This window comes from Meles meles, chromosome 13 (assembly GCF_922984935.1).
Source record: "Meles meles chromosome 13, mMelMel3.1 paternal haplotype, whole genome shotgun sequence".
NCBI classification, from domain to species: domain Eukaryota; kingdom Metazoa; phylum Chordata; class Mammalia; order Carnivora; family Mustelidae; genus Meles; species Meles meles.
The window spans coordinates 87,188,296-87,208,540 of NC_060078.1; the positions used below are offsets into that span (position 1 = coordinate 87,188,296).

At 60.9% G+C, this 20,245-nt stretch overlaps 1 protein-coding gene across 1 annotated transcript in view; it reads right to left on the minus strand.

The window, feature by feature from the left end:
* Positions 1–20,245, minus strand: part of CFAP46 (cilia and flagella associated protein 46) — an 83,962-nt gene that overhangs the window by 11,003 nt on the left and 52,714 nt on the right. The window contains exons 34-48 of the mRNA XM_046026236.1: positions 19,964–20,096; positions 19,057–19,203; positions 17,114–17,314; positions 16,923–17,029; positions 15,693–15,869; positions 14,504–14,639; positions 10,276–10,458; positions 9,404–9,592; positions 7,921–8,025; positions 7,668–7,847; positions 7,037–7,207; positions 2,081–2,178; positions 1,584–1,660; positions 911–1,035; positions 351–472 (exon numbers count right to left, since the gene is read on the minus strand). Coding sequence (XP_045882192.1) covers positions 351–472; positions 911–1,035; positions 1,584–1,660; positions 2,081–2,178; positions 7,037–7,207; positions 7,668–7,847; positions 7,921–8,025; positions 9,404–9,592; positions 10,276–10,458; positions 14,504–14,639; positions 15,693–15,869; positions 16,923–17,029; positions 17,114–17,314; positions 19,057–19,203; positions 19,964–20,096 — 2,151 coding nt within the window. The remainder of the gene's footprint in view (positions 1–350; positions 473–910; positions 1,036–1,583; positions 1,661–2,080; positions 2,179–7,036; positions 7,208–7,667; positions 7,848–7,920; positions 8,026–9,403; positions 9,593–10,275; positions 10,459–14,503; positions 14,640–15,692; positions 15,870–16,922; positions 17,030–17,113; positions 17,315–19,056; positions 19,204–19,963; positions 20,097–20,245) is intronic.

Here is a 20,245-nt window from a genome sequence, read left to right on the forward strand (position 1 = left end):
TCCGCACGGCCGGACTCAGCTTCACGGCGTCCGAGGCTCGGACGTCCACGTGGGAACAGCATCCCCATCCCACAGCCGGCTCCTTCCAGGATTCAGGGAGGCAGCAGAGGGGGCCTGCAGGCTGAGCCCCCCATCCTGTCCGCCCCGGCTCCCAGGGACCTTATCCCTGACTGTTCCCAGCATTTCAAGGCCCTGCTGGGGACAGAGAGATGGTGACCCTCCTGTCTGTCCTAAGAAGGATGCCAACTGGGGGCCTGAAGCCCACCCCCACCAGGAGATATGGCCGGACCCCCCTCCCCCTCCGCAGCCTCTGCCCTCGGAGCTGGCAGCCGGCAGCCCACAGCAGGCACCTGGTCTCAGGGCAGCCGAGCACTGGGAAGAGCGGCCTCAGGTAATCCTCCGTGGACGCGAGGACGTCACTGAACCGCTGCAGAGACCGTCCTTCCCTTTCTGGGCACGCACTTTCCAATTCCTGTGCCAACCCAGACGTCATGCCAGGATCAGGGGCGTCTGGGGGGGCTCATAACTGCCCCCCGCCCCAGGTAGAGCAAAGAGTGGGAAGGGCCCTGCAGAGCCCTCGAACCTGCCCTTCCCCCCAAAACTTGGGCTTCCCGCACCCCCCCACCTGCTCCAGGACCAGGGCCCGCCCGAGCCCCCGCAGACAGTGCTCCTCCACGAGGCCACCCGCCCCCCACCGGGCAGTGTCTCTGCTGACACCGGGACGAAGCCAAGCTCAAGGATTCCGAGAACCAGCTGCCCTGTGGGAACCCCCACCTGGGCGTCCAGCAGTGCTGGGGTCTGGATGGTGCCACTCACCTCGCCCTCCCTGCCCCACCCTGCTGCAGCCGGACCGGGACCGGCCCCCTGCACTGTGGCCGCACACCCCGGGAGCTGGGCTCAGGGACCTCACCATGCCTGAGCTGTGGGCCGCGTCGTCACTGTTGACCTCGGCCATCTCCCTGCACCGCCGGGCACTGGCCAGTAGGCAGGAGAGGGCGTCTGGATTCGTGGCCGCCCGTGCCACCTTGCAGGAGCCTGCGGAGAGCGACACCCCGCCTGTCCCCACCACACGGCCCAACAGACCGCCCTCTGGGGCAGAGGACAGCATGGGGCATGCATGAGCACGGGGAGTGGGTACACATGAGCAGAGGGCGGGCGCAGGGCTTCCCCACGTGAGCAGGAGGTCCTGGTGTGGACACAGCCTGCTCGGCGGCTCATGAGGCCGGCAGAAGCGGACACAGACAGAGGTCCCCGTCCCACAGCCTCCCCTGCCTTCCATGAAATGTTAAGTGGAATTACACGCCTGAGATGTAAGGAAGAAAGTGGGAATGTAGTGTTTTGGGGAGCAGAAATCCTGGAGGGGGGCGGGGGCAGCTGGTCCATCTCTGTGCATCACTGGCCCCAAGGGCTGCGGGGGTCCAGGAAGCACCCCCCCCACCTCCTTCCCTGTCTCTCACGAGCTCGACAACCTGTGCAAGCATACGAAGGGCTGGGCCCCGAGTGTGGGTCGTGAACCCGCCTGCAGCCGGTGTCCGCGGGCCGTGTGCTCGCCCCTGGGCTGCAGATGAGGCCGCGGAACTCACCTCCCACTTGGAGCAACTTCCCTTTGGCCGCGGGAACAGGCCTGGGTCTCTCATAGGCAGCGCAGTACAGAAGCGCCCTGTGGCGGGACGCAGGGCGGGGTCACCAGACCGTGGGGTCCCAGACGAGGCCCCGGAGAATCAGACTCGGTGAACCGCACACCCCCATCCCGGCCGGGGCCCCTCCCCAGGATCGCCCTGGCCAAGTCGGGAGCCAGAACTGACACAGGCCCACTCAGGCTGCGCCCCGCGAGCTCCTGCTCCGCGGTGAGGGTGGCCTTCAGCCGCCGCAGGGGCGCCAAGCTGCGGACAGCAGATGCAGCAGGGCCCCCAGCGGCGTGCTGCCCCGCCCATCTCAGCTGGGAGCCTCGGCCAGCCTGGGGGCCTTCGGTCCACCCCAGCATGCCCTCCAGCCTGGCAGCCCCGTGCTGGGTTCGGCCGCCGCGCCGGACTTGCTAGCAGGGTGGGACGCGGCCCCACAGCGGGGTGGGAAGGCGCACCTGTCCGGCGAGTGCTGCAGAGTGAGGACCCGAAAGCTGGGTGGGATTTCGTTCAGGAGGTTCAAGTGCTGCTCCGTGACCCTGAGATTTTGCCAAGCCTGTGGGCAACGGCAGCAATCATTGACCGCGCCGAGACGTCCGCAGAGGCTTTGTGCAGGGGGTGGGGCGCTCAGACCGGGTGCCCCACGGCCGGGCTGGGGCGCGACCCCTGCAGGACTCGCGGCCGCCACAAGGGGGCAGAGGGCGCGCGAGGAATCCCGCGGGATCCCCCAGGGTGTCCCGCACAAAGCCTACCCGCGGCACCGGCGAGCCCAGAATCCCAGCGAGGAGCAGCGGGGAGCCCGTCCCGGCCAGCTCGCGGCCTCCCCCCACCCTCCGCTGTGCCCCGAGCGCCACAGGCGACATGCCCGAGTCCCCCTGCCTTCTGCGCCGCTGCCCGCAGCCCTCCCAGAGCAGCCACCGCGCCCCAAGCACAGCTCCCCACTTGCTGATGAAACCAGCTTTGCGTTTGCAAGCGCACTCCGGCCTCGGCCTCGCCCCAAACCCTCAGCGGGCGGCGCCCGTCAGCGCCAATGAGAAGTCGGGGTCGCAGGCGCGGAGTCCTGGGCTGTCCGTGCGCGCCTGTGGCCTGTGTCCGCTCCGGGCCGTGTCTGCTTTGGCCGAAGCCACTGGACGGGCCCTGGGGACCGGGGAGCACCTGTGCCGGGGGCAGGCCGCCCACCGGGGTGCTGAGGCTCTTCCAACCCTGCGGCAGCTGTCTGGTGGTGTGGCAGTGACTGAGGCCGCCTCCGTTGGGGCACTTCCCCGGTAACTAACGGAGCTGGCGCCATTCAGAATGTTTGGGGGCCTTTTGCTATCCTTCGTGACATTCCCGTCTGTGGGCGCGGCCGTCTGTCTCTTATCAAAGGGAGCACAGAACACGTGCTCCGGGGGTCTGCCCGGGCGCTCGCTCACTGTTTAGGTTATTTTTGCTCCAGTGCGGCTGACACCGTGTTGTCCTTGTCTCGGGCGCACAGCGTCGTGATCCAACACTCGCGCTCGTCACCCGAGCTCAGCACAAGGGCACGCCTCCATCCCGTCACCTATCCGTCCCCCCCACTCCCCGCTGGTGACCATCAGCCCATTCTTTAGAGTAACAGTCTGTCCCTTGGCTTGTCTTTTTCTGTCGGGTCATTTTGTTTCTTAAATTGCACATGTGGGTGAAATCATATGGTTTTTCTCTGACTTCCTTTGCTTAGCACAACACTGTCTAGCCCCACCCTTGTGGTTGTAAATGGCGAGATTTCATTCTTATGGCTTAATAATTCTCCATCGTATACACAGACCCCCTCTCCTTTCTCCGTTCAACAGTTAGTGGACACTTGGGTGGCTTCCGTATCTTGTCTACTGTAAATAATACTGCCGTAGACATCGGGGTTCATGTGTCCCTTTGAGTTGGTGTTTCCGTATCTCTTGGGTAAATACCCCATCATGCAAGCCCTGGGTCATATGGAAGTGGTATTTGAGGTTTGAGGAACCTCCATACAGTTTTCCAGAGTGGACACCAGCTTGCATTCTACCAACAGCATAATAAGAGAGTCCCCTTTCTCCACATCCTCACCAAGTGGGCTGGGATTTTTCTTTGCGGGGTTTTTAATAAAAGATTCAATTTCTTTAACAGATAATAAATTACTCAGCGTTTCTGTTCTGTCAGCTTTGGTAATTTGTATTTTTTGAGAAATTTCTCTATTCCATCCAGATTGTCAAACTTGGCTGGAGTATGGTTATATAGACTATTTCCTAATGGCTTTGGGAAGTCTGAAGGTGCTCCGTGATGTCTTTTTATTACTGATAGTGGAATTTGGGGTTTTCTTTCTTTCTTTTTTTTCCTTTTCAGATCTTCTACATTTTCATCAATTTCACTAGTCTTCTCTTTGGAACCCTTCTACCGCTGCTGGTGTCCTCTACCATTTTAATCCCACTGTTTCTATTGTAGTTCTTACTACCGTTTCTTTTTCTTAGAGGTGTTCTCATTCTAGCTTCTAGAAGTCAAAACCTAAATTACTGTTCGTAAGATTTTCTCCCTGTATTCAACAGTGTATTTTTCCTCTAAGCCCTGCTTTAGACAAGTCTCATAGGTTTTGACATATGATATTTTCACTCTCTTAAGTCAGCTTAAAATATTTTCTAAATTTCATTGTAATCTCTTCTTTGACTGCTTGATGATGGTAAGGATATTGTTTAATTTCAAATTAATTGTATCTTTCAGTTGTTGATTTCTAACTTAATTGCATTGTGGCAGGACGACAAAGGGAGCGATTTCCCTCGGTTGGAGAGGCTTCAGGCTTTGCTATGGCCAGTACTGGTCCATTGCGTGCACGCTCCCTGCAAGCTTGGAAAGAAGAGAAGCCAGTCATAGTCAGCGCTGTGCTCAGGGGATGTCTCTGTGACTGTCCAGGCAGACCCGAATGCGAACGGCTCTCCTACACGTCCCTGCGTGCTTACTCATCTATATAGGGTCTGTGGCTTCCATGGGAAGCCGAAGCTGCATGGACCTCCTGTCTGGCACTCCTTGATTCCCGTTACTTCTGCTTCGTGCCTGTGAAGCTTGATGACGGTACGTACGGACCAAGGACGCGGATTCCCTGCTGGCTGATCCTCGGGTCACCTGGCTTTCATCGGACGAGGATCTTCGTGACCTAGCCAGCTTTTCCTTCCGACATTTCTGTGTCCTTATATGTGAAGCAGGTCTCTCTTAAGTGGCATTTAATTGGATTTTGTTTTTCTTCTCAGCCAACCTGACAGTCTTGGTTTTTGACCTATAGGGTTTGGTCAATTTACATTTATTGTAATTCTATATTTATATTTGGGTTTCTAACTGCTTTCTTCCTGCTTTTTTCCTACTGGGACTATTATTTTTTATATTCTCTCCCCCCCACTCTTTTTGCCTATCTTTGGGATAATGAAATGCTATCATTTGATTTTTCTCTTTTTATTACCTTTGTTACACATTATTTTAGTGGTTACCCTAAGGAACCATGACATTCATCTTTGGCTTACTGTGATCTAATAAAAACGTAATTTTACCCTTCCCTAGGAGTGACAGAACCCATACTTTGTAAGCTCTAATCCTTCCTGCTTTTTGTATCGTCTTCCACAAAATAAGCTCAATTCCACAAGGTGTTAAAATGACGGTTTTACATTCTTAGAATTTGTTCCTTGCACCTGTTTGCTCTGTGCTGTTCCTGGCTGTCTCGTGCACTCACTGTTTCTGCCTGGCCCCTCCCCCAGCTTCTTGCGCTGCAGGCTGCCTGGTGGTCCACACCCTCGGTGTCTGCGCATCCAAATGTGTCTCTGGGTGGCCGTGGTGGGTAGCAGTCTCCTGGACGCGCGCAGGTGCCCATGGCTGCTTGCTGGCTGTCCTCGGGGTGTCTGTCCCGGGCTCGTGGGGCGCTGCTGCTTTCTCACGTTTCTCCTGTGTGGGGAGGCCAGCACTCCTGAGCCTTTGGCCTCTTAAGTCTGGGGAAACTGCAGTCATCGTGTCATGTCACTGTTGTCTCAGCTCCGTGTCATGCTCTCCCGGCCCTGGGAGACAGGTTTGGTGGGCACGCGGGCTCATGCTCTCTGAGGAGCCCTCATGTGGTATCTCTCCAGACCCAGTGTCCTTGAGGCCACCTCCTCCCAGGACAGTCCTTATTTCCCAGGTGCCACGAGAACCACGAGGGATCTCACCGCCGTTCACGAGCTTTCAGGCCAACTCCCTGCAGCCCGGGACGTAGTTGTGACCCCAGGTGGGTCGTCACAGGCCGGCTGCGTGTCCCAGCAGCTCCGCCGTGATACGGGGTGGGGGCAGTGGGGACAGGTCACTGTGGACAGCTTCCCCTCTCAGGGGCTATAGCTCAGCCTGCCCCCCCATCCACAGCAGAGGCTGTAATGAAAGCACTTTCTGCTGGTCGTCGGGCTCCTGCCGTGCCTGCCCATGGGGGCCTGGCTGTGGTGTGCGCCCCCACCCCCCTGGGCAGCCGACCCCCGAGTCCCTGACGGGACTGTGCCCCCGACTGAGTCAACGCAGGTCTTCCACGAGGATTCTTGAAGCAGCAGGAGGCAGCGGAGCTGTCACAACACCCGGGACGGAGTCAGCCTCGGTCCCGTCCTGCCACGGACCCATCCTATGCCCCCGCATCCGGCCTCCTCCTCAGCACTGCACGTGCGTCCGTGTGTCTGGTCCCTCATTTCCCCTGGGAGATGAGCGCTGGGCTAGACCCACCCCCGCTTTAGTGGATACACGTGGATGTGTCCTCCGGGGGTGGGGCCTGGGCTGTGCTGCTTCTCCTGGTGGCCTGGCCTGCTCGTCCCTGCGCCTGTGACAGCTTGACGGCTCTTCAGGGCACTGGTCTCAGCTGCGGTGATTCTGGGGACCTGAGAGCGGTCGCAGCTGGGGAGGGGCCGCCAGCACGTGGAGAGCACCCACGGTGCCCGGGACGCTCCGCCACAAAGGACGGCCCGACCCCAAGCATCAGAGGGAAGAGACCAGCTCTGGAGGAAGGGCCGAGGTCAGACCCACCAGGTGCACCCAGAGCAGCAGGGGGCAGCGGGGGACCCCTCAGAGCGCCCAGGCCGCCGTCTTGATCCGTCGCATTTCACCGAGGTCCGTTTCTCTAAACACTCCCCCTCACACCTGCTCCTCCCAGCAAAGGAGGACGTGCTGGCGTCCACGGTGTTCTGCTGTGGCTGGAGGAAGTGCGTCCCCTCCAGAAGACCCTCGGGGGCCCTGTGCCCCCCTGACCTGCTGCAGGCCTGGGCACTTACGGTCACCAGGAGGCCCTCGAGGAGGCGGAGGTCAGGGAGGGCGAGGGACACCCCCAGAACCACACAGCTGGCGAGAGGCCGCGCTGGTGCATGCTATCTTCGGGCTGGTGACGCAGTGACCCCAGAGGGCTGCGTGGCCAGGGCAGGCGTGGACGGCTCGCCACTCACCTTGGAGATGACTTCCAGCCTCTGCTCCACCCTCGCAGACAAGCTGGTGGACGTCCTCCCCTTCTCCTTCAGCTGGTGCTCGAGTTGCAGGAGGGCGGCCAGCTGCGAGCTGCTGGTGTTGGCCGTGGCCGTGGACAGGACATCCCGCATCATCTCTGAAGCCGAGCAGCTCTAAAATAGACACGGGACGGGGCTAAGGAGCTGAGCCCTGCCAGGGCCCTATGGGCGCCCCTGTTGAGGGTGGGGGGTGGGGGGCTGCTCAGGGTCTCCCGGCACCAGCTCCCTGGGACGCTGTGCTTCTCCTGGCCACTGGCTGTCACCAGGCCCTGCCCCATGGTGCCCCCAGCACCCGCCCACTTCTCTACTCTGAGCCTCCAGAGCATGAGGCTCGGTAGATCTGCAGGATGTCAGTAACAGGGGACGGGCCAGGGGACCCTCCGGAGGAGGGGGCAGCCTTCCCTACATCCTCCGGACGCCGGAGGCTTCCGCTTCCAGCCTGCACCGCGCTCCCGAGGCAGAGAGGCCGGCCGCGGCCGGGCTGGCCAGCCCACCAGTAGGAGGGAGTGTTCCGGGAACTCCCCCTCCCCAGGCAGCCGAGAAGGCCTCAGGCAGGGCCCCGAGCAGACCGTACCTGAGACAGCGCCAGGAACTGACAGGTGGCGGCGGGGTCCAGGGTGCCGGTACACTCCACCATCTCCAGGCTGGCGGCAGCGGCAGCGTCCAGGAGGCGGCTGCCCAGGGCGAGCCCCAGGCACTGTAGCAGCAGCTCCGAGGCCTGGGCCAGGAACCGCCGGGCCAGCACCAGCCGCCTCTGCGGGGCGCAGGGCTCGGGCTCAGGCGGGCTCCGCGGGCCCGGAACCACGGGGTGGGGGCGAGGGCCGTACCTGCTGCTCCGAACCCTTCCCGCTGTGCTCGTCGTCGTGACCCCTGCCGGCCGCGAACTCGGGGATGGGTTCCAGATGCTTAAGGCCGCTCAGCTCAGCGGTGGCCTGTGGAGAAGGTACCTCCTGTCACCGGCGCCCGTCCCACCGCCGAGCCTGGGTGTGCCTGTCGCCCTTGGGGCGTCTCCGTGGGACCTCTCGGTGAGGCATGCCGCAGGTAGCGGTCAGGCCTCTCGCCAGCCAGGGTGACCCCCGAGGCCCTGGCCCAGAACCCCCGGTGGTGGGCAGGTGCAGCGTGTGTGGGGAAGCAGCTCTAGAGATGCCTGAGTGTCCCTGGTCTCAGAACAATCGAATTCTGTGCCGACCTTCCCTCAGTCCTTCAAAATCACCTTCCTGGGCATGGGCCGCGGCCAGCACCGTGCAGCCCGGACTGAGCATGTCCGGAGCCCACTACTCCGGGGACCGCAGGACCAGCCACGCAGACGAGGTCCTTCGGAGTGCCAGGGGACTCTGCCGGGGGGCGGCAGCGGGCACAGGGGAGCCCCTGGGTCTGTGTGGTCATGGCCGGGAGCAGCAGGGGGAAGCCTGGCTGGGGGACAGGGCCGGGGCTGCGGGGGCACCCTTCCTGGGAGCCGCCTGCATGTGTTCCCCTGATGGCCTCTGAGAGGGAGCGTCCCCAGGGCCGTTCCGTAGGCAATGACCAGCCCCGAGGGGAGGGGGCTGCCGGCATCGCTGGCCAACGTCCGCCTGCCTCGGAGCCGCCTGCGCAGGCGCTCAAGGGACACAGACGGAGGGAGGGGCCGGAGCTCCATCATGTCACCTGCATGTGGCCCAGTCCCAGGTCCTGGGATCCAGACCGGTGAGGCGTTGGGACTGGCGCTCACACAGGGGTGTGGAGCCCAGCTGCTCGGGGCTGGGGTCTTCCTAAAAGGGCAGAGTCCGGGGGACGAGCCTGACTTTGCATCTGAGCAGGTGCCTTCCAGGCGGAAGAAGGCGTTTAGGACGGTGGCCAGCAGCTCTCCCCAGCCCAGCTGTCCCCAGCCTTCCTTCCTGGCTGCGGTGCCGGCCTGGGACCACCAGGCCTGCCTGGGCAGCCTTGCCGAGGGCTCTGGAGAAGCGCAGGACACCAGCCGCTGTGGGTGCTGGAAGGGGGCTTGGGGTCCCCTGTAGCACGTGAGGAGGGGGGTTCTCTGCACCCAGCACTCGGGCAGACCCCAGACTCCTGGAGGAAAGCTGCCGAGATGCAGACGGGACACCTGCACTGGGGGCTGGGGCGTCCTGCCCTTGGACTCTGCGTGTGCTCGCTCCCCCTTCTCTCCAGTCTGTGCCCAGAAGTCCGTGTTTCTTTCCCACCCACTGGTCACGCCGAACAGACTACTCGCCTTTTTCTTGCTTTCTCAGGCTACACGACCCTTCTCAGCCAGGGACAGTTCGAGGCCTGTCTCATATCGCTCTCCTTCCTGAGGGGCTGCGGGTGAGCACGTACCGAGAGGCCGTCCTCCCAGTAGCAGGTGGGGCGCTCGGGGTCTGTGTGCACAGCCAGCAGGCGGACGGCCTTCCCCGCCAGGCCCAGGACCTGCGCCCGGGTCTCCACGCAGCCGGCGGACAGCGAGTGCAGGCTACCCAGCTGCGCCAGCGCCGTGTGCGCCAGGGTCCGCCGCAGCGTGAACCATTTCTGTGGGGACAGGAGCGCCTTGGGGTTGCCCTGAGCAACACCAGAGGCTACCCGACACCCCGACCTTCCCCACCACCCGCCCGTCCCTGAGCTCCCTGGTCTGACACCCCAGGAGTGGCGACATCCCGGGTGAGAAATGCACCCTCTGGCCTCTGCGGGGGGCGGGGGGGAGTCTCCAGGGCTTAGGTATTGGGGAGTCACTAAAATCTGCTTGGAGATCCTTGGCTTGGGGCTCACTGACAAATAGATAAGGTCACGTCGAGTTCAATTTTAGGGCTATCTTTGATGTATTTACGGTGACGTCGAGTTACACTGGTTCACAGTGTGTGACGCCTGAGCAAATATCCGAAACGGCAAGGAGCTCCCTTCGGAGATTTTCAACCTCAGCCTCTTTAGAATGAACTCACCCCTGCCGAGCCCTTCCGTGTGCGGAGATAATCGGCCCAAGCAAACGCATGCCCGGGTAGGAGAGAGCAGTGCGTTCGGGAACAGCCCCCAGGAGCCCCCCAAGGCCGTCCGACCAGGGTGGGGGGGCCCGGGAGCCAGGGGGCTGAGGACACACACCCGCGTCGGAGGCTCCACGCCAGCCATCCCCTGGTCGGTCCTGCCGGGCCTCCCCAACGCCCCCGGTGCCCCGCAGGTGGGACCCAGAGCCCCGGGACGCTGGCTCTCGGGCCGGTTACCAGGCCCACGGAGGTGCCGTCGCTCAGACTCTGCAGGTAGTCGGCCAGCAGCTGGTCCGCCGAGCCCTGCTCCAGCCGCCGGGCCTGCGCCTCCGCCCACGTGAGCTGCAGCAGGTCCAGGGACGCCTCGGCCAGGCGGAGCCTCAGCCCCGCCAGCTTCCTCCTCAGGGGCGTGCTGACGCTCTGCACCTGGGCGGGCGGACACACGCGGTCAGAGCGCCACAGGCAAGGCCACGCCTGTGTCCCCGTGCCCCACATCCTCGGCCCCCTTTCTAGCTGGTCCCTCCCGCCCACGCAGCCCAGGGCCACACTACAGCCCCACGAGCCGGTTCGCGGGTTCTGGGGTCCGCACAGGGACCGTCACACGGTGCGTGCTCTCTGGCCGATGCCTCTCGCGTGACTACTCAGACCCGCCCACGCGGCTGCTGTGCTCACACCCGTCCACGGACACGGAGCCCCTGTAGTCCAGGTGGGCCCAGCGTGAGGACCCGCTCACACGCGGCTGCTGCAAACACAACGGCCGTGAACACGTGTGCACGGGCTTCTGCATGGGCGAGGGCTTTCACCTTTTGCAGGCAAATTCCCGGGTGTGGGGTGCCGGCTCCTCCGGGGCCCTGTTTAACGGCCAGGCTGCTGTCCGTGCTTCAGCCCCCGCAGCCCTGACGAGAGCTCGGTCCCTGTGTCCTTGCTAATAACTGCCGCGCCCGGTCTTCCAAGCTGCAGGCGTTTAGGCGGTGCGCGGTGGTCTCCCTGACGCGCTGGTGAGGTCATCGTCCCTCATGGAATTCATCAGCCCCATGTCTTCTTTGGAGAAATGTCTGCTCAACTCTTTGCCCACTTCTTATGGGGGTGTTTCTCTTATCACTCAGTTTTGAGAGGGTTTTCGACTCTGGAGACAAGACCTCGTCCATCACACGGTTTGCAACTATTTTCCACCGGCTCGTGCCTGGTCTCTCCATGCCCTGAACAGTGTCTCTTGAAGAGCGGGTGCCAGTCTCTCCGTTTATTCTCTCCCCTCGAGCCCCGCGTAAGGAATCTTTGCTGAACCCAAGGTCCCCGAGGTGTTTTCCTCCAGAAGCCTTACCGTCTCAGCTCTTGGCTTCGGGTCTCTGGTGCTCTCGGGTTGAATCCGAGTCTGGTGTGAGGAATGCACTGAAGCCTGCCGTCTGGGTCTCCAGCGGCTCCGACACCACCGCGGTACACAGGGGCCTGTCCTCACTGAGCTGCCCGCTCCTCTCTCTGTTTCTGGACTCACTGCTGTGTGCCGTTGGTCCGCTTGTCTTACTTCCACACTAAAACCACCCGGCTTTGGTCCCTGTCACTTTACAGTAAGTCTTACAAGCAGGTAGTGTCAGGTCTCCAACTCAGTTTTTCTTATTTAAGTTTGCTTGCTTACTATTTTTTTTTTTTTTTTGCTATGTTTGCTATGCTACATCTTTTGCAGTTTTAATTGAATTAAAAATTTTTTTTTCAAATTTTTATGGAAAGCCTGCAGCTTCTTGGTCAGGATTACAGCAAGTCTTCCTGTCCGTGAACGTGGCGAGCCTCGGTCCGTGAACGTGGCGAGCCTCGGTCCGATCTACTTGAGTCATCTTCTCTCAGGGATGTTTTCTAGTTCTCAGGGGTAAATTTCCCCTTTTTGTCAAATTTCATTTTCATGCTGTCCAGTGGTTTTTTGTTTTTGAATTTTTAATACCTGATCGATTGTTGTGAGTATATAGAAATATAAAACTAATTTTTCATATGGTTCTTGTGTCCTAAGCTTGGCTGTAATAACGTGTTATTCCTAGTACATTACCATTTTTGTAGACTGCATGAGAGTCTTTCTTCTCTTTCTTTTCTAAGAGCGCTCAAACGTGCGAGCAAGTAGGGGAGGAGCGGAGGGAGAAGAAAAGAGAATCTTCAATAGGCTTCTCACCCAGCGTGGGGCCCAACTCAGGGCTCCGTCTCACGACCCTAAGGTCAGGACTGGAGCCGAAAAGCAAGAGTCGGACGCTCAACCAACCAAGCCACCCAGGTGTCCCTGCATGAGATTTTCTACACAGACGATCATGCCCTCGGTACGCAAAGACAGTTTTACTCCTTCCTTTCTAGACCAGGCATTTTTGGTTTCTTCCTCTTACTTACTGAGTTGACTGCGACTCAAGTAGGAGTCAGATGAAGGTGGGGGAGGGGCACTGCCATCATAGTGCTCTGCTTTCCCCCAAGTGTGACGTGCGTCCTAGCGTGTTCTCAGAGGCAGTCCACCGGCTGGAAGAGCTTTCCTTCTGGTAACTGTTTGCTAAGAGTCTCCCCCACCCCCCTGCAATCAGGAATGAGTGTTGGGTTTTGTCTACTGAGGTGATCCTATGTTTTTTGATTTTTAGGAAAATACGGTGAGCCAAATTGATTCTTGAAAGTTACAACAATCCCAGGATAACCCCAACGTGGCATTGATATGTTATCTTTTTGGCATACTATTGGATTTAATTTGCTGAAGTTTTTGTTTAGAACTTCTGCATCTGTGCTCATGAATCTGCAGGTTTTGTTTTGGTGTCCCAGTCGTACTAGCCTTACAGATGGGGATGGGTTCCCTCCTTCTCAATTTTCTAGAAGACTCTGCGTTGAATTGGTGTTATGTTTGCTAGGAATCACCAGTAAAACAGTCTGGCTCTGAATGTTTCTTTGTGGAAAGACTTTAAACTAAAAATCCCTTTCTTTAACAGAGGAAGGGCGGTTCAGGTCATCTCTTTCTTTTTGAATGAGTTCTGGTTGTTTGTGTCTGTTGAGGAATCGTTCTATAGCATCACAAAGTTGCTCAGAATACTCCCTCTTATCCTTTTAACACACGTAGGCTCCCTGGTGATGCTACAACTCTTATTTCAGATGCCGAGCATTTATGTCCTTTTTTCCCCCATCAGTCTGGACAGAAGTGTAGGAACTTTTTTATCTCAAATGATAACCTGTGGCTTTATTGATTTTACCTTTCATCTTTATGTCTCCGATTTCACTGCCTGCTGCCTGGATCCTCAGCCCCTTCCTTCCGCTCATTTGCAGTTGGCTCTCCTGCATCCTTACGGCGAGGGCTAAGGTCGCTAGTCCGGGATCTTTCTTCTCCTGTTGTGTGGTTAAACAGCGCTGCAAATTTTCCCCTAAGCATTGCAGTTAGAGACGTCATGAAAATTCTAACCTGAGCTTTTTCCACCTTCAGTTCAGAAATACTTTCCCTTTTGATTTGTTCTCTGGCTCGTAGTTATTCCGATGGACGCTATTTGCTTTCCAAATATTTGGGTATTTCACCCATAGCTTTCTGGGTTTTTCAATCGAGGTAAAACTCACATGACATAAAACCATGTTTGAGTGAGCGACGCCGTGGCCCTTCGTGCTCTGAGCGAGCGGCGCAGCGGCCCTTCGTGCTCTCAGCACCTTGTACGGCCTCGCCCTCGGGTACTTCCACAATGACCTCGTCCTTCCCAAAGCAGACGCCCACCCCAGCCACCACTAATCAGCCTTCTGATTTCTACTCTAATTGCATCCTGCTCTCGACACACATTGTCCCCAAGAGTGACTTCTGAGTCACCTGCACCCTTGTCCCTGTCCCTGTCCTCATCCTCGCACTCTGACACCCGCGCTGGCTCCGGTCGGTCCGGACGGACTGTTCTGCGTGTGGGGAAGTAAATTTTCCCTGCTTCCTGGCGTGGTGCTTCTCACGGCTTGCCAGACATTGTGCGTCCTCCTCGTCTGGCAGGGGACACTTGAGCTGCTGGTTTGCCTTCCCTCTGGGACAGCCGTCTGCAGACACTGTGGTCCTCCCAGGTCTCCGACTGTGCAGGACGACCCAGGGCAGAGCTCATCCCGGACGGAGCATCCCCAACCGAGACAAGACCTTCCCTCTGCTTGGCGCAGCGCCTGGGTCATGAGGTTGTCCCGTCTGGCTGGCGGGAGCAGGTGCTGCTCCAAACCTGAGTGGGGGCCCGACACCTTCCTGAGGGCCCTGCTTCCGCGGGGAGTGCGGCCCTGAGCCGCTGCTCAGGGACGATGATGCCCATGTGGGCCTCTAGTGTGTTGAAAATCCGTTTCACACTTTTGTCTACTCTTTGGTTACTTCGGAAGGGAGGGCGAATCTTGTTGCGATGCTGCATCCAGCCAAGCGGCAAGGAGGCAGGCTGCCTGTTTAGGGCAAGTGCGGGGCGTGTGCAGGCCGAGGGGTGCTCGGGGTTCCAGGGAGGGACCCGGGACCCAGACTCACCTCCTGCGAGGACGTTAAGCCCCGCACGCTGAGGAACAGCGCCTCTGCCTCGGCCACGGCTCTCTGGACCAGGTCGTACGCCTCCAGGTGATACGCCATTCTCTGCTCTTCCCCTCTCTCGTTTCGGGCACATAATCTTTGGAGAAGGGAAGGGTGGTTTTAGAGCAAAAATCTCCAGCACTAACCATCCGTAGTGCACAACGAAGTGCACAGTGTATAAATTTCAAATAATCCTATTGTATCTTTATTAGTACTTCAAGTTTCATGATTAGACGTTCTGTACGGAAAGATACCGTCACTATATCTCGGCCCAAAAATACGTACGCGCTTTATTCTATTTTTGTAAAATCAAATCTATCCAACGAACCAACGCCATGACGTTAATTGTGCTGATTTAACGGCCTTGTTTTCCTGCTCGTGCCTTTTGCACGTTCTAAAGTCCGACAATGACCACACAGCGACTGTCATTACCGGATCGAAGTCTCACCCCGCGTGTCGGGGCTCCGTCCTCACACAGGCTGGTTTAACACCTTCACACAAGGTTTGCTTGTTGCGCTTCGAAATGCCCGCGCGCACCCCAAGCAGGTGGGCAGCCAGGGCCGGGGGGACGGAGGGGATGTGGGAGAGGGAGGCCGTTCGCTGAGGCTTGGCCTCCTTCCTCTGGCTCTGGGTCGGCCCTGCCCTCGGAGACAGAGGGGACGCTGAGCGGTTGCACAAGGGAGGTTGACAGCGGGCTGCTGCAGGGCCAGCGAGGGCGAGCACTTGCAGGGGCACACGGGGCCGTGTGTGGCTGTGAGTGACCACAAGTAAAGTGCACACACGGGTGTGATGTGTGTCTGCATGAGCGTGACTAGAGTGTGAACACTGTGCGGGGGTGTGTGGGGAGCGGGGCGGCACACGACGTCCGCTGTGTTTGCTGAGACGCCGCGGGGGGCGGGGGGGGGGACAGCGAGGGGGCGGGACAAAGTGCAGACGCCCCCTCCCCCCGTGCCGCTGTCCTGGAGGGATGTGCAGCCGGCCACAGGGCCAGGAGGAGGCTCTGCTGGGACACAAGGGGCCCCGAGGAGTCCTGAGCCAGGAGGAGAGCCGGGCTCGGGGTCAGGACATGGGGCGGGGGGCGGGGGCTAGGGGGCAGAAGCTCAGGGCAGACCCTCAGCCGCCGCCCAGGGCTGCCCGCAGGGATGCTCACCTCTTTATCTCTGCGCGCTCTAGCTTTATGTCCACACACTTCTCTTTGCAGCCCCAGGCGGTGAGCTTTTCCTCGATCTCCGCCAAGCGCTCGTGCAGCTCAGTCAGCAGAACCAAGCATTCGGGAGGATCACAGCCAGTGAGTTCCTCGACGGCCCTGATCCGGAGGCTCACACATCTGCGGGCGGCGTGGACCGTCCCATGCGGCCACCGCAGTCTGGTCTGTGTCACCCCGACACGGGGCGCGCTTCCCGCGGACCAGAAAGCACGTGGGCCACGTGCTTCCACCGCGAGACTGTCCTGCCCCGGCACCGCCCTCCTGTGGCGCAGGGGCAGGAACGCACGCGGGCACCCAGGACGACGCGCGGGTGCGGCCGGCTGGAGCCCTGGGAGCCCGAACCAGTGGACGGAGAACCCAGAACTGAACAAACACAAGGTGGAAAACAAGGGGAGACGAGGAGGACAAGCCTCGGCTGCTACTTTGTTAAGGTCAGCGGGAGGCGAAGCACGAGTCTGACCGAGGAGAAGAGTGGGCAAGGGCAAGGGCAGGGGCAGGGGCAGGGGACGGACCTGTGACAAAGACTGTAACGTTACAGGAAAAGAGTCCAGAAACAGACACACCAACACGACCCCAAACCCAGAGTTCACAATTTTCTAGAAGAATACAAATTGCCACAGAGAAGGCGAACATCTGAACGACCCTTAAGCCCAGGAGACGAGTGTCGGTCTCTGAAGGTGTTTACCCAAAGAGCCTGCCATCGGCCCCGACAGGACAGACGCCATAGAGGCACGTGCTCACAGGACAAAGATCCACACCATCACGGGGGGGAGGAGGAGGGGAAAACTCTGCGGCCAGACCCCTGCTGGGGCTGTGCCTGCCCTCACCCCGCGGGGTCCACACACACCTGGGGGAGCTCAGACGTGTCCCCAGAGAATGCAGGAACCAAAGGAGCCACCTGCATCCTTGTCCCAAGAAAAAGGCGCATTGGAAAGGAAGAGACACTGTCCCCGGGAGCCAGAAGGCTGAAGGTCAGGCTCTGGCGACCCCCCCCCCCACCCCGGGGCCATGGGCTGCGGACAAGGGTCCCCAGGTGGAAGGCTCCGCTTCGGAGAAGGCCGGCTGGGTCAGGGGTGTTGGTGACTCTCTGCGCCTCAGAGGTCTGGAAAGCCGCGTGAGGGACCGTCAGCCCCGACTTGGTGTGAATTCACAGTTTTCCGCACACAGAACTACCTGGCCTCCAGGTCTGTGCTCATCAACTCCAAGACGGGCGCTCGGTTCGGTCTCTCCCTCTGCAGGGCCCTGAAGACGTCCGTGAGGCTCTGGAACTCGCGGCAGGCCTGAGGAGGGCGGGCGCTGACGTCCGCGGGCGGCTCCGGGCCACGGGGACCCGCCACACCACCCCCCGGGCCGGGCGGCCCTACCATCGCGTTGCCGCCTTCGCCTCCCCTGGCCAGGAGCGCGTCTGCCAGGGTCAGTGCTGAGCTGTGCCAGAACTCCTCGTCGCCCCCCAGACGCCGGGCCTGCTCCAGCAGCTTCAGGGCTTGCGCGTGGTTTTTCTCCTTGTTCGCCAGCCGTGCGAGAAGGTGCAGGCACTTTGCCTCCGCATGAGGGTCACCAAGCTCCTGGAACACAGACACGTGCAAGGAGACGGTGCGGGTGCGGGAGCGGGACGGCAGCTCGGGGCACCAGGCCTCGCCCCGCACAGTGGCCGCTGGGCGGCTCCCCCTCTGAAGGGCCCTCAGGGCCCGGGGCTGGGAGGCTTGAGGCCTGTGCATGTGCTAATGTCCATGTCCAGGGCCCCTGAGCCCACCCTTGGCAGCGGTCCCCTGTGCGCTCCTGGGAGCCACCGTCCAGACGCTGGCCACGGACGGCGGACATTTGTACCCAAGCCAGCCGGGGCTGCCTCATCCCCCGTCCGTCACACGTGGTCGCAGGCGGCCTGGGCGTGCGGTTGGCCTCTGAACCCCTCCCGGGCAGGACAACGCTGGGTGCTCAGGCAGGAAGGGCGGGAGTCCGCGGTGGCTGGCTCCGGACAGAGCAGCGAGCGCGGCTCCAAGACACCGAAGGGCCTGCTGGGCCTGGGGCCCGTGGTCCCGAGAGCCCCAGAAGCCATTGCAGGCTGGAGGCGAGGAGAGAAAGACGCACACAGGAGGCAGACGCGCTGGTGGGGGCGGTGGGGGCAGCCGCAGCAGGGAGGCGGACGGCGGACGGCGGACTGCGGGCGGCTGTGGATGGACACAGCGGCCGGGGCAGGCAGACGCCCCAGGGAGACGTCACCAGGCTCCAACCGCTACGGCCCCACGGAGACGTGGTTCGGGGCAGGAAGGAAAAGCCCGCGGGCAAGGCGCCGTCCACGTGTGTGGGACACGTGACAGAAGGCTCAGGAGGGGCAGTGTGGCGTCTGGAGGACGCAAAGGTGCCCCAGCCACCATCTGGGCACGGACGCTCCCCAGGAGCTCTCTGACGGCCGCCTCCTCCGCCCGCCGGGCTCAGAAGCGGCCGTCACCAGCAGGTGTGGCCTTTCAGTCCCACCCGGGCGCTCCCCCTCCTGCCCCCCACCTCACCCCTCCGCTGTCTGGCCCGCACGCAGCGATCTGTGCTGGACAAGCGCCCTGCCCACGGCCTGAAACTCCCATGGCCTTGAATTCTGTGCTGTGAATAGATCCTTCTCTCTAGAGTCCTTTAAAACCAGTGACAGCCCGTCTGGTCCTGTAGCGTTGCCTCGACCCCCAGCAAATGCGGTTCTCCGAGCCGGACGCAGACAGAACCGCCTATCCCGGGCACCCCCTTCTCTGCGGGGAGGGACGCACACACGGGCAACCTTTCTCATGGGGGACGGAGCTCAGGAGGACCCAGCTGGGGCTTTGGGGCCTCCAGCTGCTGGCACTAGACGCCAGTCATGGGGACACCTGAAGATGTGTGCCTGGGGTAGGGCAGGTCCAAGGAGCAGACGGGATGACGGGGGCTGGGGGCTGAGTGAAGCTGTGAACAGCCAGGCTGGAGTGCGAGCCCTTCGGGGGCTCAGAAAACCTCAGGCTTCCAGCGAGGCCCCCGAGAGACCACGGACATCTGGGCTGGGCCCATGGCTGAGGAGGCGCCCTCCGGTCTCCCAGCCCCTGCACACGACAACAGGAAGCACCCGCGGGGTCAGACCCACAGCCGCTGCGGGAAGCAAGGGCTTCGGCAAACTCTCCACAGACTGAACGAAAACCAGAGAAACGACAGGCAAAGGGCAGAGACTTAGGATGGACGTTGCAGAATGGCGAGAGGCCAGCCAGCTTCCGAGCAGACAGCCTGCGTCCCAGACAGCCGTCGTGCTGCGCAGGCGCCCCCCGTCCTGACCCGGGGCCCAGTGGCCCCTCACCTGGAAGGCCAGGCAGGCCTCCGCCAGCAGCAGCCTCGCGGGCTGGTACAGGTCCATCTCCAGCAGCACGTCGGCTTTGAGCATCCACAGCTGGGGGAAGGACGTCCCTTCCAGGCCCCTCCCGGTGTCTCCGTTCACCTTCAGGAGCTGGAAGGCAGGGAGGCAGGTCTGCGCCGGAGGCTGGCGGAAGGCGCCCGCCGTCCATGTTTCCTGCCAGGCCGGGCCCCGGGCCCCTGCCGCGAGCGGTCTCCTGGGACGGCGCCTCTGCTTACCTGCCAGCCCACCCCCAGGGTGTCAGAGCAGGTCCTGTGCCGCCCCTGCTCCGGCTGCTGCCCCGTGCTCTGTGACCCCGGTCTCCGGTACCAGGCGGCACCCGGACCGGCATGGGAGGTGTTAGTGAGCCCCTGAATTCTTCAAGACACACGGGGCCTGGCACCTTCCTACCGCGCCTCCCAGATGGTTGACGCTGGGGGCTCGCAAACAAGGCCCAAGGCCAGCGGCCGCGGGATGACCGGTGTCTGGAGCGTGGTGGCCAGACGGCTGCTCTTCTTGAGGCGCAAGCCTGCACCAGTGACCCGCTGTGTGGGCCGTGGTCAGCCTCTGGGACAACTCTCCACCCCGGCCTTGGCCACCCTTCCTGGGAATCCCTCTGCGCTGCCCCCCGGCCGTCTTCTCTGAATCCTGCCCGGGCCCCTGGTGGGCGCACTCCGAGGTGACCTGTAGCCCCGATTTCCCAGAGACACCCAGGGCGCACGGGGAGGGGACACACCTCGGCTTTCCCAGGGAACCCGGCATGAGGGTCTGCACACAGCTCGCGGTGAAGTCTTATCCCACTAGGGGCCGAGCTGTGGCCTCGGCGCTGCCCCGCGGGACTAGGGACACGGTGCCGCTGGCAGAGTGAGGGTACCTTGTCTTGGGCCACGAGGGGCTTCGTCTCCGGGGGCAACACTGCAGGTACGGGCTCAGCCGGAGCTGACGCACCGTCATCCAAGACCGCTTCCTTGCTCTTCTCCTTTCTCAGGGCGATGTCCTTCCTGCAGCTAACGTAAGCAACACGGGGGCGTGCCAAAGAGATGCAATGGCCAAGAAGCAAACATCTGAAATGCTCGTGTCATTAGTGACCCAGAAATGCAAATTAACACGGCCACCAACCACTCGCATGGTCACGGAGATGACACAAAACTCCCAT